The sequence below is a fragment of the Bufo bufo genome, chromosome 4 (genome assembly GCF_905171765.1).
Source record: "Bufo bufo chromosome 4, aBufBuf1.1, whole genome shotgun sequence".
Lineage (NCBI taxonomy): Eukaryota > Metazoa > Chordata > Amphibia > Anura > Bufonidae > Bufo > Bufo bufo.
Genome location: NC_053392.1, coordinates 29,497,639 through 29,514,267, shown reverse-complemented (window position 1 = coordinate 29,514,267; position 16,629 = coordinate 29,497,639). Strand labels below are relative to the sequence as shown.

The window sequence follows — 16,629 nt, the reverse complement described above, 5'->3', positions numbered from 1 at the left end:
CTAGTAGATAATATTAAGAGGCGTATTCATAATAGAGAAGATGAAATTAGAGAGAAGAAAAGAAGAAAGTTTAATAGAGATTATATACCATACCAAATAGACGAGAAGGAAAGTCAGGGGAATACTTTCCAGACAATAGATGAATGTAGTATTGAAGAAGAAAAAGTAGAAGAAGAAGCAGTAGCAGAAGAAGAACTACCATCCGCTTTTACAATTCATGCGGAGGAGGAAAGTAGTCATGATACTATAGAGACAACAATAAATAAATACAAAGAAAATAACTCTAGAATAGAACATAGAAATAATGAACTTTTTCTCATACCAACAGATAATAGGTTTGATATATTGGAAAACGAACAAAGATCGGATACAGAAATAATCCATGATCAATCATCTATAAAGAAAAATAAAAATAAACAGAGATCACTTGGAGAAAATAAAGAGATGAGACAGGAGAATATAAGTCCGGAAGATAAAAACTATGTAGATGAGGTAGAAAAGGAAACAGACAGTCCAACTGAGATGATAGTGAGACCTAAAGATAGACGAGTAACAGAATATAATAGTAAAACAAGAAGCATGAAGAATAATAGCAAAAAAAACTGTTAAAAAGACTACTCAACAGGATTTTTTCAGGATTTACAAAAAAGACATCCAAAAAGAGGATGTAGAGGTGGAAAACACATTAAAAGGCAAAAAAGTAAAAAAAACAATAGGGAGAGAAATAAATGAGGAGGTAACTACCGATGACTTAGGACAGAAAATATATAACCTGAGCAAACATAATTTAACAAGAGCTGAGAATGACATTCTAAAAAAGGGACTCAAGTTTGCCCCTACTGTTTATTTTAATAAATTTGAAGCCTTTTTGGGAATAAGGAAGTTTATGAGAAAATTAGCCCTGAAAAGATACTATAAGAAAAAAAGAGAAAAATAATATGGAAAAAAGAGATAATGAAAACTATAGTGATAAGAGATACATTCATATAGATTTCAAAATAAAATCTAGATTCGATCCGGTTAATGAATATTCTGTACCGATCAATACCTTTTCAAACCTAGTCATCAGAGAAATAAGAAAAGCAAAACATGCCAATAAACATAGAAAAAATCATATGGGCAACATAACTAAGGCAGAGAAAATAGCAATACGGAAAATGCAACAGAATAAAGAAATTATCATCCGCCCCGCAGATAAGGGGGGCGGTATTGTTATATTAAATAGTGAAGACTATGAGAAAGAGGTTTTCAATATTTTAAGTGACAACAAAACCTATACGCTCCTTAAAAAGGATCCCACAGAAATGTTTAAAAAAGATCTAAAACAACTAATACAAAAAGGTAAAATGGAAGGTATTCTCAATAAAAATGAAAGCGTATTTATAGATATCAAAAACCCCAAAATAGCGATTTTTTTTATCAAAACCCTAAAATTCACAAAGATACACAGAGACCTCCAGGTAGACCTATAGTGTTTGGTATTAAATGTTTGACCAGTTCACTATCTAAATATATAGATCAATTCCTACAACCATGCGCACAGAAGTTACCATCCTTTTTAAAAGATACTAATCATGTGCTACAAATTTTAAAAGATATAGAGTGGAAAAATGGTTTTATAATAGGCACTTTAGACGTAAAGTCCTTATATTCTATTATTGAAAATCACAAAGGTTGCCCCGCAGCCAAGCACTTCCTATACCAAAAAGGGGAATTAAACAGCACCCAAATTGAGTATATAGGCGAGTGTATTTTATTTATACTAGAAAAAAATTATTTTAAATATAAGGATGCATTTTATTTACAGACATGGGGGGCCGCGATGGGGACGAGGTTCTCACTGGGGTTCGCTAATTTATACGTTGGTAGGTGGGAAGCGGACCACATACACCCCAACGGCGAGCTCCGGGCGGGCCTCGTCCTCTGGCGGCGTTTCATCGATGATGTCATTTTTATTTGGGATAAAGGGGTAGATGCACTTAAACTATTTTTAGACGATATTAATAAAAACAAATTTTATCTGGATTTTACCCTGACTCATAGTAACTTTTTAGACCTCACTATTTATGTCACAGGGGATCATATTAGCACCAAAACCTATTCAAAACCAACAGACTCCAACAGTTATATCAATAGAGATAGTTGCCATTTGCCTAGATGGCTAGACAATATACCCAGGAGTCAGTTCCTTCGCCTTAGAAGAAACTGCACTGAGACCAATGAATATGTCAAAGAGGCAGAAATTTTAGGAAAAAAATTCACAGCTAAGGGATATAATGAGGAAATAGTGGAAGCTCAGAAAAAAGAAATAAAATTGATAGCAAGAGAAAAATTAATAAAGAAAAATGAAAATAAAGAAAAAAGAGAATCAGAAATGAAGGATAAAATACCACCCATCATAATCCCATATAATACATGTGGCGAAACCAACCTCGCCACTGGGCTTTGGAGAGGACTGGCTGCTGGCCTCTTGCCCCAGGATTATGGGCCCTATCATCAGCCCATGCAAAACGTAAGCTCCATGGCAATTGAACTGTATGTGTGTGGTCTGAGCGCCATTCAATAATATGCGCTCAGACCTAAGCTATCTGGGGATATGTTGCATGTCTTTATTTTATGTAGTAAATGTAACCTTGTGTATTTTATTGTATTTTATGTCTTTTTGCAACCATGTGCTCAATGGAGTCTGCCTCTATCCCTGGATATAATTTGATTATTTCCCATTGTCTCCAGGAAAGAGGGCTCTGTAAAACCGGTTTGAGCCAAATAGCCATGTGCCAGCCAGGGCCCAAAAGATATTTTACTAACTTTTGAATCCCTGGTCTGATTCATGCCATTTTTTAATATGTTGTTCCCCTGAATGGATTGATTGTGAATATGTAATTTTTATGTGAATGTGATGTATGGTTTTAGAGTTATAAAAGTTGGGTAGAAAGTATGTTTAACTGTATGTATAATTGAGTCTCCTCTCAGGATAAGGGGAGGGAATATGCTGGGTGTGTTTCTATTGTCCCATTGTGTGTTTAAAATGGTGATGTCTGTTCTGTTGTCTGCACATGTGTATTGGCGATCTCCTTTTGTCCTCAGAGATAATTGGATTGCTCTTCAGGTTGTCTGGACAGAGAGGAGGAAACCATGATGCATTGTGGGGATATGTTGTCCTATGTTACAGTCTTCATTCTGGTCCTCTGGGGGCGTGAACGATTAGTTGCTGTAGTTACATTGTATGTGTTGTTAATTACTGATTGGTTGTATTTCAAACCCCTGTGGGCAGTACTATGTTTGTTTTTTGTGAATAAAAGAGGCTGTACTTCAAGTACAGTCAGACCACTGTTTGACCCTCAACACGGAGCCTTGTCTCGTTATTGGGGGGATCCGCTATATGCTGTTAGGGACTGACTGCCAGGATTGTAAGCTGATTCCTGTTCGTCTGCTAGCAGCTATTCGTGAGGTTCCAGTTTGGAGTGCTACTTTGTATCCAGTTCGGGAGTTGGGTGTTCTGCAAGTAGCTGTGCCTGTCTCTCAGAAAAGGGCTTATCGCCTGAACAGATTTTAACCCCTTGTCTGCGGAAACGGTCCGTTACATTGGTGGCAGCAGTGGGATCGTTCCTACATCCAGAAGGACAGCTACAGGAGACACCATTTCTGTGGATTCTACAATTTAAGGACAACGCATGTCTCAGTACAGCGACCCTAAAAGCACCAGGATGGAACCAGCAGTGTTATACGAGGAGGAGGACCTGGATGGCCGGGATGCATTAAGGAAAGGCATCTGGTACCAGGCCCTGGATAATCTACAATACCAGCGGGGTGAGAGTCTCCCCAGTGAAGAGCAGCGGTTGCAGAAGCAAGTGGCCCTGCGGATGCCCTTCCTGGGAGAGCAGCCTCTGGAGGAATGGGTGAAGGAACTAGAGCACCGGGTATGGCAGGAGCTATGGCTGGAGGATGCCTACCAGGCGCTTTGGTGGTATATGGCACAGTATATACCCTGGACAGCCGAACATGACAAGCCAGAGGGAGAGGAGTTTTATGGTCCTGGCTTGTTATGGGAGTCCTTTGCAGAGCCTGACTTCGGGAGCCCTGCACAGTCCAGACTTCAGGACATTTTCTATGAGAGGGAGGCTAGGCATGAGTGGGATGACCCCCATGAGGTAGAGCAAGACCTGGCTCACCTAGCAACCCTGGAGTGGGAACTGGAGCAGGACTACCGAGATCTCTTCCACTCCATTGAGAAGGCTCAGCAGGACGGTAAGGTGACAGACCCAGATCCAGACCCATTCAGCTGGGCAGATATTGTAGAATGTTACTGGGAAGGACCCCAGGTGGCCGGTAGAGATGGGACCGAGGTCTCTCCGCCGGTCCTGCAGGGAATTGGGAGCCCAGTCTCCATTCCCCAGCGGCAGTGTGAAGTGCAGGGAGAGGAGAGCAGCGTCCTCCCTCCCCAGCGGCAGGCGGAGTTACAGGGGGCAGAGGTAGTTGTTCCTGCCCCCCAGCAGCAGCATGATTTTTTGGGAATTGGGAGCCCAGTCTCCTTTCCCCAGCAGCAGGCGGAGTTACAGGGGGCAGAGACAGTCGGTCCTGTCCCCCAGCGGCAGAGGATCCAGCAGGGAATAGAGAGCCCAGTCTCCTTTCCCCAGCAGCAGGACACTGTATTGGGAGCGGAGACGGTCAGTCGCCCTCCCCAGCGGCTAGAAGTATGTATGGGAGAGGAGCTCGTTACCCCCTCTCCCCAGCGGCAGCTTAACGCACCAGGGGGAGACAGTAAGCCCCACAACAGTACAGATGGGACCGTTGTCTCTGCACTTACAGCACAGGGGGTAGAGACAGTCGGTCTCCCCCTCCAACAACCAGGCTCCAACCAGGCTTCTTCCGTGGTAGCGCTGGCACCAGGGCAGAGTACCGCTGATACCTGCCCACAAAGCAACCCCCACTCTAAGCCAGGGAGCAACACAGAGACCAGGAGTACCAGCTTCCAACATAACCTTGGTGGACTCACTGGACAGAGACAGGCTACCAAATGCAACAGGTCCAGTATTGGGTTGAGGGTGGGCTGCCAGACTAACTCAGGTACCGACCGGCGTGAGGTCAGGTATCTGGTTAGTCTTCCCTGGGGGGGGGGGGGGGAGGTGTGGCGAAACCAACCTCGCCACTGGGCTTTGGAGAGGACTGGCTGCTGGCCTCTTGCCCCAGGATTATGGGCCCTATCATCAGCCCATGCAAAACTTAAGCTCCATGGCAATTGAACTGTATGTGTGTGGTCTGAGCGCCATTCAATAATATGCGCTCAGACCTAAGCTATCTGGGGATATGTTGCATGTCTTTATTTTATGTAGTAAATGTAACCTTGTGTATTTTATTGTATTTTATGTCTTTTTGCAACCATGTGCTCAATGGAGTCTGCCTCTATCCCTGGATATAATTTGATTATTTCCCATTGTCTCCAGGAAAGAGGGCTCTGTAAAACTGGTTTGAGCCAGATAGCCATGTGCCAGCCAGGGCCCAAAAGATATTTTACTAACTTTTGAACCCCTGGTCTGATTCATGCCATTTTTTAATATGTTGTTCCCCTGAATGGATTGATTGCGAATATGTAATTTTTATGTGAATGTGATGTATGGTTTTAGAGTTATAAAAGTTGGGTAGAAAGTATGTTTAACTGTATGTATAATTGAGTCTCCTCTCAGGATAAGGGGAGGGAATATGCTGGGTGTGTTTCTATTGTCCCATTGTGTGTTTAAAATGGTGATGTCTGTTCTGTTGTCTGCACATGTGTTTTGTCGATCTCCTTTTGTCCTCAGAGATAATTGGATTGCTCTTCAGGTTGTCTGGACAGAGAGGAGGAAACCATGATGCATTGTGGGGATATGTTGTCCTATGTTACAGTCTTCATTCTGGTCCTCTGGGGGCGTGAACGATTGGTTGCTGTAGTTACATTGTATGTGTTGTTAATTACTGATTGGTTGTATTTCAAACCCCTGTGGGCAGTACTATGTTTGTTTTTTGTGAATAAAAGAGGCTGTACTTCAAGTACAGTCAGACCACTGTTTGACCCTCAACACGGAGCCTTGTCTCGTTATTGGGGGGATCCGCTATATGCTGTTAGGGACTGACTGCCAGGATTGTAAGCTGATTCCTGTTCGTCTGCTAGCAGCTATTCGTGAGGTTCCAGTTTGGAGTGCTACTTTGTATCCAGTTCGGGAGTTGGGTGTTCTGCAAGTAGCTGTGCCTGTCTCTCAGAAAGGGGCTTATCGCCTGAACAGATTTTAACCCCTTGTCTGCGGAAACGGTCCGTTACAATACACAAACCCACATCCTCAGAAAAATTGTAGGGAAATACTGGGATATATTGAAAGAGGATAAGATTGTTGGCAACCTCATACCAGCAAAACCATATACAAAAGGGCAACCAACATAGGCAACAAGATTGCCTCAACTAGTAAAGGAGCAGGTATACTAAGCAAAAAGAAGAACATTCAGAGCAATCTCCCACAAGGCTTCTTCCCGTGTAAAAAATGTGCCCCATGCAAAACCACAGCAAAAAACACAGTGAAAACACAACACATAAATAACTATGAGGGTAGTTTTGAACAGGAGATTAGGGGTCATATCTCCTGCAACACAGAAGGGGTTATTTATGCGATAAAATGCCCCTGTCACAAATTGTACATTGGACGAGCCAAAAGAAAATTAAAAAAACGGATAAGTGAACACATGAATAATATCAGAAAGAAATCAATAGAACACCCCCTATCTAGGCACTTTACCGAGGTACATGGAGGAAAAATAGAAGGCATGTCTTTTTTGGGCATAGAGAAGATAGAAATGGACGCCCGTGGTGGAGACTTCATTAAGAAGCAATCAAAGAAAGAAACAGAATGGATATTCAATTTAGATACTATGTTGCCAAAGGGCCTCAACTCAGAAATTGAGCTATTTGGTTTTGATTAGTAATAACTACTATAGGGAGGAGGTAGTCAGGCACAGCATGGACTATAAATAATGAGAACATACGTAGTGGGTGTAACGTTCCCTGATGAAGAGTACCGCCCGTACTCGAAACGCGTTGGAAGTTTGACTCCCACTACAACCCGTAACTCACTAGCGGTGACGTCACTGGCTCAGACGTGAGCTCTAACTTACAGGTAACGGGAACACTCTGCCACCGGCCGGGGCGAGTTTCCCAATACTTATAATATACCAACATTTACTAGCCTATGCTGGCCATCCCCTCCCCTTGGATCCACTTCTCCCGCTCCACATAGAGAATACAAGAGGAGGACCGCTGCAGAACATTGCACCGCTATAAACACACGTGCGTCAAGGTAGGACCTGTACGCATTATAGTGTTTTTTTGCGGCATTGTATGCTTGAGTGGTAGATGGTTCTTCAGTTTGTCGGCTGCCCACTCTAATATATCTTATATATTCATCGGTAGCGCGCAGTGTTATATTTATTTCTCATATTTGTGATTTGTACAGCTTGCCTGCACAGTATCCTCTATAGCAGGCACGGGACTGCTAAAACACCGCTGTGATTTCATATATATGGTTAAGCGCCAGTTGATGACATATAGTATTAAATACAGAACCTCATTTGGCCACTAGAGGTCAGCACCGTGCACACTATGGACTGCTGTCTGCTTCTCCATCCTGGAAGTTCCCACCCCTCCTCCGCTGGTCGGTGAGACTGCAGTGCAACGTTTCCCAGAAGGATAAAACACAGGATTCATGGCTCCTTTATAACTCACTGCTTCCACCCCTTCCATCGCTTCTTATACTGATCTTCATGCTGGTGTCACACCTCAGGTCCATGTCCGGCAGGTGCACAGATATCAGACGCTCAAAGAAACAGGAGACCGACCATAGAAAGGCGCCATGTGCACAGACCTTTTATTAGTATAGACAGAGATATTACAGGCACAGGTAGGTTTCCTCCATTGCATCGGGGGTCCGGTTGGCACAGGAACACCTCCATAAATCAGACCCAGGTAAGTGCCGGAGCAGACCCCCTAATATCGGCCATGACTTAATTGATCCGTTCAGAAAGCCGTAGATGGGCCTGTTTTTTTTTGTTTTGCAGAACGAATTGCGCTTTCTAATAGCACCATTGTATACGGCATGTGATACAGTGGAAAGCTTAAAAATACATATGGACTGGAATTGGGGGGGGGGGGAACTATTCCACCACAGTATTATGGGTTTTGTTTTACAGCATCCCCATGAGGTAACTGACATGTTAAGTTCTTGCTCCGGGTCAGTACGATTACAGCAATACCACATTTATATTGTTTTTGTATTTGAAAAATTTTAACATTTTTTTTATTTGCATCATCATATTCCAACCGCCATAACTTTAGATTTATATCTACGGAGCTGTGTGAAAGCTCATTTTATTGGTGCTGATCTTGTAGTTTTTACTTATATTGGGGTGTGTGACTTCTTGATAACTTTTTATTCAATTTTCTTTGTGGTAGGTGAACCGACCAAACAAAGGCAAATCGGGAATTCTGATTCCTTTTGGTTACACTGCGATGCGGCAAGGATAATGATTTATATTTTTTTATATTTAAAACTTTTTTTTATACATCTATTTTTTGTCCCCCCTAGAAGACTTTAACAAGCAATCATTTGCGCCATAGACTGCAATGACTTACTACTGCAGTCTATGGGAGAATCAGTGTACGCCACGAGCAGGGCCAGGTAGGAACAGTGCTGTGGCAGGCCTCAGTCTTCAGAAGGCACACAAATGCCGTGATCACAATTGAACACAGCCTCTGAGGGGTTAAAAATCCATTCAACAATTGTAAAATAGCAGGCACCAGGCGACTGTTGAGCAGGCACCATCTATAAAGACCCCGCATGTAAGCCTGATGTCATCAATCGGTTAAAGTCTTCTACTATAAAAAGACTAAAAATCAAATCCATTTCATCGAATAAAATCTTGACCGCACTCAGCTCGTGGTCGTACAGAACGTCTGCAGTTATTTCTCTGGATCACGGATCCTACGAGGAGCTCAGTGCTGTAACAGGGTCAGGGCTCAGAATGGTGGTGGGGGGCGGACGTGTGCTGTCTCCTCAAAGTCTAAAGAAGACGTCCTGCCTCCTCTCCAAAGCCCGATTCCTTAAGATGTGTCACATGACAGGATAAGCTTTCTAACTCTAAAATCATTGACTGTGCAGTGATCCCGGCCGGTCAGCATACAGAGAGGCGACCCCGCGGCCATCCCGGCCGGTCAGCATACAGAGAGGCGACCCCGCGGACATCCCGGCCGGTCAGCATACAGAGAGGCGACCCTGCGGCCATCCCGGCCGGTCAGCATACAGAGAGGCGACCCTGCGGCCATCCCAGCCGGTCAGCATACAGAGAGGCGACCCCGCGGACATCCCGGCCGGTCAGCATACAGAGAGGCGACCCTGCGGCCATCCCAGCCGGTCAGCATACAGAGAGGCGACCCTGCGGCCATCCCGGCCGGTCAGCATACAGAGAGGCGACCCTGCGGCCATCCCGGCCGGTCAGCATACAGAGAGGCGACCCTGCGGCCATCCCAGCCGGTCAGCATACAGAGAGGCGACCCTGCGGCCATCCCAGCCGGTCAGCATACCGAGAGGCGACCCTGCGACCGGTCAGCATACAGAGAGGCGACCCTGCGGCCATCCCGGCCGGTCAGCATACAGAGAGGCGACCCTGCGGCCATCCCGGCCGGTCAGCATACAGAGAGGCGACCCTGCGGACATCCCAGCCGGTCAGCATACAGAGAGGCGACCCTGCGGCCATCCCGGCCGGTCAGCATACAGAGAGGTGACCCTGCGGCCATCCTGGCAAGTCATTGCAGCGATCCCAGCCGGTCTCTGTACACATAGGTCACTATACGATGATCACGCCTGGTCACGGTCTGTGCTCCCTGCGTTACTGATCCCAGCGACCGCAGACTTCACACAGATCCAGGGCCTATGAGTTGAACAAGCAAAGGCCAAATATCTCCCAGAATCCAACACACAGCAGCTCAACTGGGGGCCATCATACCTACGAGAGACGGAGAAGATGTGGTCAGTAACACAACATGATCCATCACCAATCAGGAGTAGAAACGTTTTTTTTAAAAACCACTACTATGGAAGGACGATGCTAGAGCGGAGAGAGAAACGCGCTCCTGGTGAGGCTGTATTACTCCGACAGACCATCCGGTCGAGTGTTCCTGCCTGGCAATCGCCTGCTTGTAGTTACTGTTATCACATGCGGTGATCTCCTCCACAGTATGCCATCTCATACAGGATCATTGCCAGCAGTAGACCACGATTAGCACGATCTGCCACAGGCAAATTACGATTTTTTAATCCTGCTGAAAGATTATAATTTGCTCCTCCATCGTGTAATCGGAGGCAGTATTACACAGGCAGATCATCGCTAATGAGCGTTCCTGGTCAGCAATGATCTGGCCGACAATCGTCTGGTGTAATACCGTCTTAAGAGACCGCTACAGTCCAGAGCGGGAATTACATTATTGTTCTGGACTGCGGCTCGGTGGAAAGTCATATTAAATGAGGGTGAGAAGGGGTTAACTCTCAGATGCTACATGACCCCCCTTCCTATTTGGAAAATTTGCCCTTGATCCAATATGGCAGCTTTCAAGATCTGCAAAATACGGATACAGTCCATGCGCAGTCCGCATTTTTTTAATGATCAATTGACTTCCATGGTTCGCATTTTGCACACCAGAACAGGACATGTTGTACAATTTGCAGAATGGACACAGGAACACGGACACGTGCACAAGACCTTGGTCTGACTCGCCAGTAGGGCCAAATATTCAGACAGTCAAATCGGACCGTACTCCTAGAGATGGCCGGTGCACGCCCAATGGAGCCGGGTCCACTGACTCCCAATGAAGAATCAAAAAAGGTAAATGAAGGCAGCACATGGTCTTCATCACCAAGTAGAAGGAAAACTTAAATCCACAGCGATGACATCTCGTGAGGCAAGGTTTCACTGAGGCCAAAACGTTGTGCCACTGGATATGATCACCATGGAGTAAGGTTTTCCCTCCACTCGGCAATGAAGATTGCGTGCTGCCTTCCTTATCCCCAGCAGGGCCGGTCAGGTGGAGCGATGGGCCAGTTACCCCACGAGACGATGCAGCCGTCTCACTTCTTATGGTCACTCACTCTATGGGTCCCGTCCACACTGAACCATCCATCTGCTTCCACTCTCCTCCTTCCTTTTTCAGGCCGACCCAGTATTCCCCGGTCAGGTTAGAGAGAGTCTTTATATCTTCCTGTGAAGAAAAACAAGCGTGTCATACAGAGTGGTGTAACGCCCCTCATCCATCCGTGGCCCCCTAACAGAAATGGGACCAAGTTGTTTTGACAATACCCCCAATCCACAGAGGCCTAATGAATCTGACCTCCCCCTCTCCACATCACAGGTGAGGCCAAGCAGATCTGATGCCCCCTTCCCCCACAGCAGAAGAGGAACCAAGGGCATCTGACCCTCTTCCTTCATAGATACTGTAGAGACCAGGTAGATTTGACTCAGTCATGAGGATCTAACAACCCACCCCCACCAACAGAAAATGGGCCAAGCAGCTCTGAGGGCAGCCACCATATCCAACCCCCAACAAAGAATTACAGATGGGAGATGTACAGCAGGACTTTACAAATGACCACCAGAAGGTGGCGCCAACTGCACCTTCTGTAGACTGATGTGTACACACTGCAATGCCACTAATACAGCATCGGAAACCGGCTGTCGAGTCCAGCAGTGTCATCACTTCATGCAACCACTACGTCTCCTTTTACCTGCGTCTCATCATCTGTGGTCAGCAGTGTTCCTCCTTCTGATCGGCAGAATTCCAGGCTGGAGTTCCAGTCGTTGGTTTCCCCGGATATAAAGTAGCATTTCCCATCAGACCTCATCCACTTATTGGGGCAGGAGGGAGATTCAGGAGGGAAGGGGCCTAGGAGACAAATATCAGGTAAGGGTCCTCCTCAGGTGCCTCTTATCTTGGGATGGCAGAAAAATGCACAAAGTATGGTGGGACTTTACAGTGGTGACCCATTTTTAGGACAAGATGTGCAACAGGGTTGAGGGGGGAAGCTCTACACCAAGACCGCCACAATCGCCAAGCATGTTTCCGTTGATGTCCTGCACATGGAAGTCATGTACAGTTGGTTGAGTGACCATGGCCCCTTTGTTCTTCTGCCTGGTAGGGGTATCAGGGGTTGTCGGCAATAGAAACCTGTCTATGGACCATGTCCCACTCCTACCCTATCATAACTCCTGCCTGGGCCCCCTCTGTTAGGCCTCTTTCACACGAGCGTGACGGATTGGCTCCGGATGCGTTCAGGGTGCGTTCAGTGAAACTCGCACCACTTTGCAAGCAATTTCAGTCAGTTTTGTCTGCGATTGCGTTCAGTTCTTCAGTTTTTTCCGCGCGGGTGCGATGCGTTTTGATGCGTTTTTCACGCGCGTGATAAAAAACTGAAAGTTTACAAACAACATCTCTTAGCAACCATCAGTGAAAAACGCATCGCACCCGCACTTGCTTGCGGATACAATGCGTTTTTCACGCAGCCCCATTCACTTCTATGGGGCCAGGGCTGCGTGAAAAACGTAGAATATAGAACATGCTGCGATTTTCACGCAACGCAGAACTGATGCGTGAAAAACAACGCTCATGTACACAGCCCCATTGAAATGAATGGGTCAAGATTCAGTGCGGGTGCTGTGCGTTCACGTCACGCATTGCACCCGCGCGGAAAACTCGCTCGTGTGAAAGGGGCCTTAGAAAGAGCAGCTCCCGCTCTGGAGGACTCACTGCAGCCACGTGCTGTAGTCAGGCTAATTTCCATAGGTGTCAGGTGATATGTAATGTACAACATTCATAGAAAGCCTCACCGATAACACGAGAGAAGATACCTCCAAGGACTACGACCACGATGAGACTGATCGCCGCTGCGATCACCAGGCGTTTGTGAGTTTGACACAGATCTCTTGCACGTTTCAGGCACCACCATCGACCCTGTGAAGTGTAATAACAGCGGTCAGCAACGTCATAGTGCGAACACGTCACCAGGCGGTGGAGGGCGCCCCCCATCTATCAAAAGATTCACTTGTGTCAAAATTCCCAATTAAGCAGAGATCTTGGAACGTTTGTTTAGAGACAGAGCTCACGTCACCCAGTTCTGAGGTTTTGTTACAGTTGTCAGAGGCCGCCCTGTCACATCAATATTCCCATGTGCTTCTGGACGGGCGTGCACACGGAACGCGGCGCACTCAGAACACGGAACGCGGTGCACTCGTCGCCTTCGCGCGACAAATACTAACGTGGCGCACTCGTCGCCCTCGCGCGACAAATACGAATGCGGCGCACTCGTTGCATTTGCGCGACAAACACGAACGCGCCACACTCGTCGCCTACGCGCGACAAATACGAACGCGGCGCACTCGTCGCTAACGAGTGCACCAAATACGAACGCGGCGCACTCGTCGCCTTTGCGCAAAAAATACGAACGCGGCGGACTCGTCGTCTTTGCGCGACAAATACGAAAGCGCCGCACTCGTCGTCTTCGCGCGACAAATACAAACGCGCCGAACTTGTCGCCTTTGCGCAAAAAATACGAACGCGCCGCACTCGTCGTCTTCGCGCGACCAATACGACACACTCGGCGTCTTCCCGCGGCGACTACGACGACACACTCGTCGTCTTCCCGCAGCGACTACGACAACACACTCGTGCGTCTTATAAAGTGAAAAATACGGTAAATAACAATAAATATAAACATCATTGGCATCACCTTGACCAAAAATGCCCGTTGTCTTCGCACAACAACTACGACGACACACTCGTCGTCTTCGCGCAACGACTACGACGACACACTCGTCGTCTTCGCACGACGACACACTCGTATTTATTAACCCCTTTCAGCAGGTCCCCTTCAGTGAATGGGGGACTGCTGAATGGGGTTAATAAGTACAGTGAAGGGTCTAGCCGTCTGGGCAACCCCACAGATCATCCATAACCGTGTCATCCACAGATCCCCCATCACAGTGCGAGGAGCATTACAACCCCCAGCGTGCACCGCGGCGTCTCACCTGGGCACGGCGGCTTGTGTTCTCCTCCAGCGTATCCTGGGTGTCGGGCTCCTCGGCTGGGGTGTCGGGCGCCCCACTCTGATAGGAGAGCTGTAAGGGGACGTCCACTGCCCGGGATGAGAGCGGAGCACTGGCCGGAGACTGGGAGTCAGTAAGGGGCGCCATAGTGAGAACCTGCATCAACCGCTCCGCGTCCTTTCTGGGAGACATCACTGTGACCAGGAGCCATATGGGATCCAGGGGAACCTTTATATACTGCTAGCCCCTCCCCCTACACAAATATACTCCGGCCACACCACGCCTCTTTTACACCCCCCATGCCTCTTTCTCCATAGCTACTAATGGATGACGACAACGCACTCGTCGTCGTCCCGCGACGACTACGGAGACGGACTTGTCGTCTTCCCGCAACAAATACGAACGCGGCGCACTCGTCGCCTTCGCGTGACAAATACGAACGCGGCGCACTCGTCGCCTTCGCGTGACAAATACGAACGCGGCGCACTCGTCGCCTTCGCGCGACAAATACGAATGCGGTGCACTCGTCGCCTTCGCGCGACAAATACGAACGCGGCGCACTCGTCGCCTTCGCGCGCCAAATACGAACGCGGCGCACTCGTCGCCTTCGAGTGGGCCAAATACAAACGCGGCGGACTCGTCGCCTGCGCGCGACAAATACAAACGCGGTGCACTCGTCGCCTTCGCCCAACAGATACGAACGCGGCGCACTCGTCGTCTTTGCGCGACAAATACGAACGCGGCGCACTCGTCGTCTTCGCGCGACAGATACGAACGCGGCGAACTCGCGCGACAAATACGAACGCAGCGACAGATACGAACGCGGCGTACTCGTCGCCTTTGCGCGACAAATACAAACACGGCGCACTCGTCGCCTTCGCGCGACAGATACGACAAATACGAACGCGGCGCACTCGTCATCTTCGCGCGACAAATACGAACACGGCGCACTCGTGCGCCGCGTTCGTATCTGTCGCGCGAAGGCGACAAGTGCTCCGCGTTCGTATCTGTCGCGCGAAGGCGACGAGTGCGCTGCGTCCATATTTATCGCACGAGTGCGCCGCGTTCGTATCTGTCGCGCGAAGACGACGAGTGCGCCGCGTTCGTATCTGTCGCGCGAAGGCGACAAGTGCTCCGCGTTCGTATCTGTCGCGCGAAGGCGACGAGTGCGCTGCGTTCGTATTTGTCGCACGAGTGCGCCGCGTTCGTATCTGTCGCGCGAAGACGACGAGTGCGCCGCGTTCGTATCTGTCTCGCGAAGACGACGAGTGCGCCGCGTTTGTATTTGTCGCGCGTAGGCGACGAGTGTGGCGCGTTCGTATTTGTCGCGCAAAGGCAACGAGTGCGCCGCATTCGTATTTGTCGCGCGAGGGCGACGAGTGCCTTCGCGCGACAGATACGACAAATACGAACGCGCCCCACTCGTCATCTTCGCGCGACAAATACGAACGCGGCGCACTCGTGCGCCGCGTTCGTATCTGTCGCGCGAAGGCGACAAGTGCTCCGCGTTCGTATCTGTCGCGCGAAGGCGACGAGTGCGCTGCGTTCGTATTTGTCGCACGAGTGCGCCGCGTTCGTATCTGTCGCGCGAAGACGACGAGTGCGCCGCGTTCGTATCTGTCGCGCGAAGGCGACAAGTGCTCCGCGTTCGTATCTGTCGCGCGAAGGCGACGAGTGTGCTGCGTTCGTATTTGTCGCACGAGTGCGCCGCGTTCGTATCTGTCGCGCGAAGACGACGAGTGCGCCGCGTTCGTATCTGTCTCGCGAAGACGACGAGTGCGCCGCGTTTGTATCTGTCGCGCGAAGGCGACGAGTGCGCTGAGTTCGTATTTGTCGCGCGAAGGCGACGAGTGCGCCGCGTTTGTATTTGTCGCGCGTAGGCGACGAGTGTGGCGCGTTCGTATTTGTCGCGCAAAGGCAACGAGTGCGCCGCATTCGTATTTGTCGCGCGAGGGCGACGAGTGCGCCGCGTTAGTATTTGTCGCGCGAGGGCGACGAGTGCGCCGCGTTCGTATTTGTCGCGCGTAGGCGACGAGTGCGCTGCGTTCGTATTTGTCGCACGAGTGCGCCGCGTTCGTTTCTGTCGCGCGAAGGCGACGAGTGCGCTCAGTTCGTATTTGTCGCACGAGTGCGCCGCGTTCGTAGCTGTCGCGCGAAGACGACGAGTGCGCCGCGTTCGTATCTGTCGCGCGAAGACGACGAGTGCGCCGCGTTCGTATCTGTCGCGCGAAGGCAACAAGTGCTCCGCGTTCGTATCTGTCGCGCGAAGGCGACGAGTGCGCTGCGTTCGTATTTGTCGCACGAGTGCGCCGCGTTCGTATCTGTCGCGCGAAGACGACGAGTGCGCCGCGTTCGTATCTGTCGCGCGAAGACGACGAGTGCGCCGCGTTCGTATCTGTCGCGCGAAGACGACGAGTGCGCCGCGTTCGTATCTGTCGCGCGAAGACGACGAGTGCGCCGCGTTTGTATCTGTCGCGCGAAGGCGACGAGTGCGCTGAGTTCGTATTTGTCGCGCGAAGG

At 48.9% G+C, this 16,629-nt stretch overlaps 1 protein-coding gene across 1 annotated transcript; it reads right to left on the bottom strand.

Moving 5' to 3' along the window:
- Positions 1-7,875: 7,875 nt before the first annotated feature.
- On the bottom strand, positions 7,876-14,444 carry LOC120997094 (killer cell lectin-like receptor subfamily G member 1). The gene is made up of 6 exons (XM_040427035.1): positions 14,092-14,444; positions 12,895-13,018; positions 11,796-11,953; positions 11,163-11,272; positions 9,883-10,023; positions 7,876-9,768 (listed from the first exon to the last, which is right to left on the bottom strand). The coding sequence occupies exons 1-6, from the start codon at positions 14,299-14,301 to the stop codon at positions 9,744-9,746; spliced, it is 768 nt and encodes a 255-aa protein (XP_040282969.1). The 5' UTR covers positions 14,302-14,444; the 3' UTR covers positions 7,876-9,743.
- Between the last annotated feature and the right edge of the window lie 2,185 nt (positions 14,445-16,629).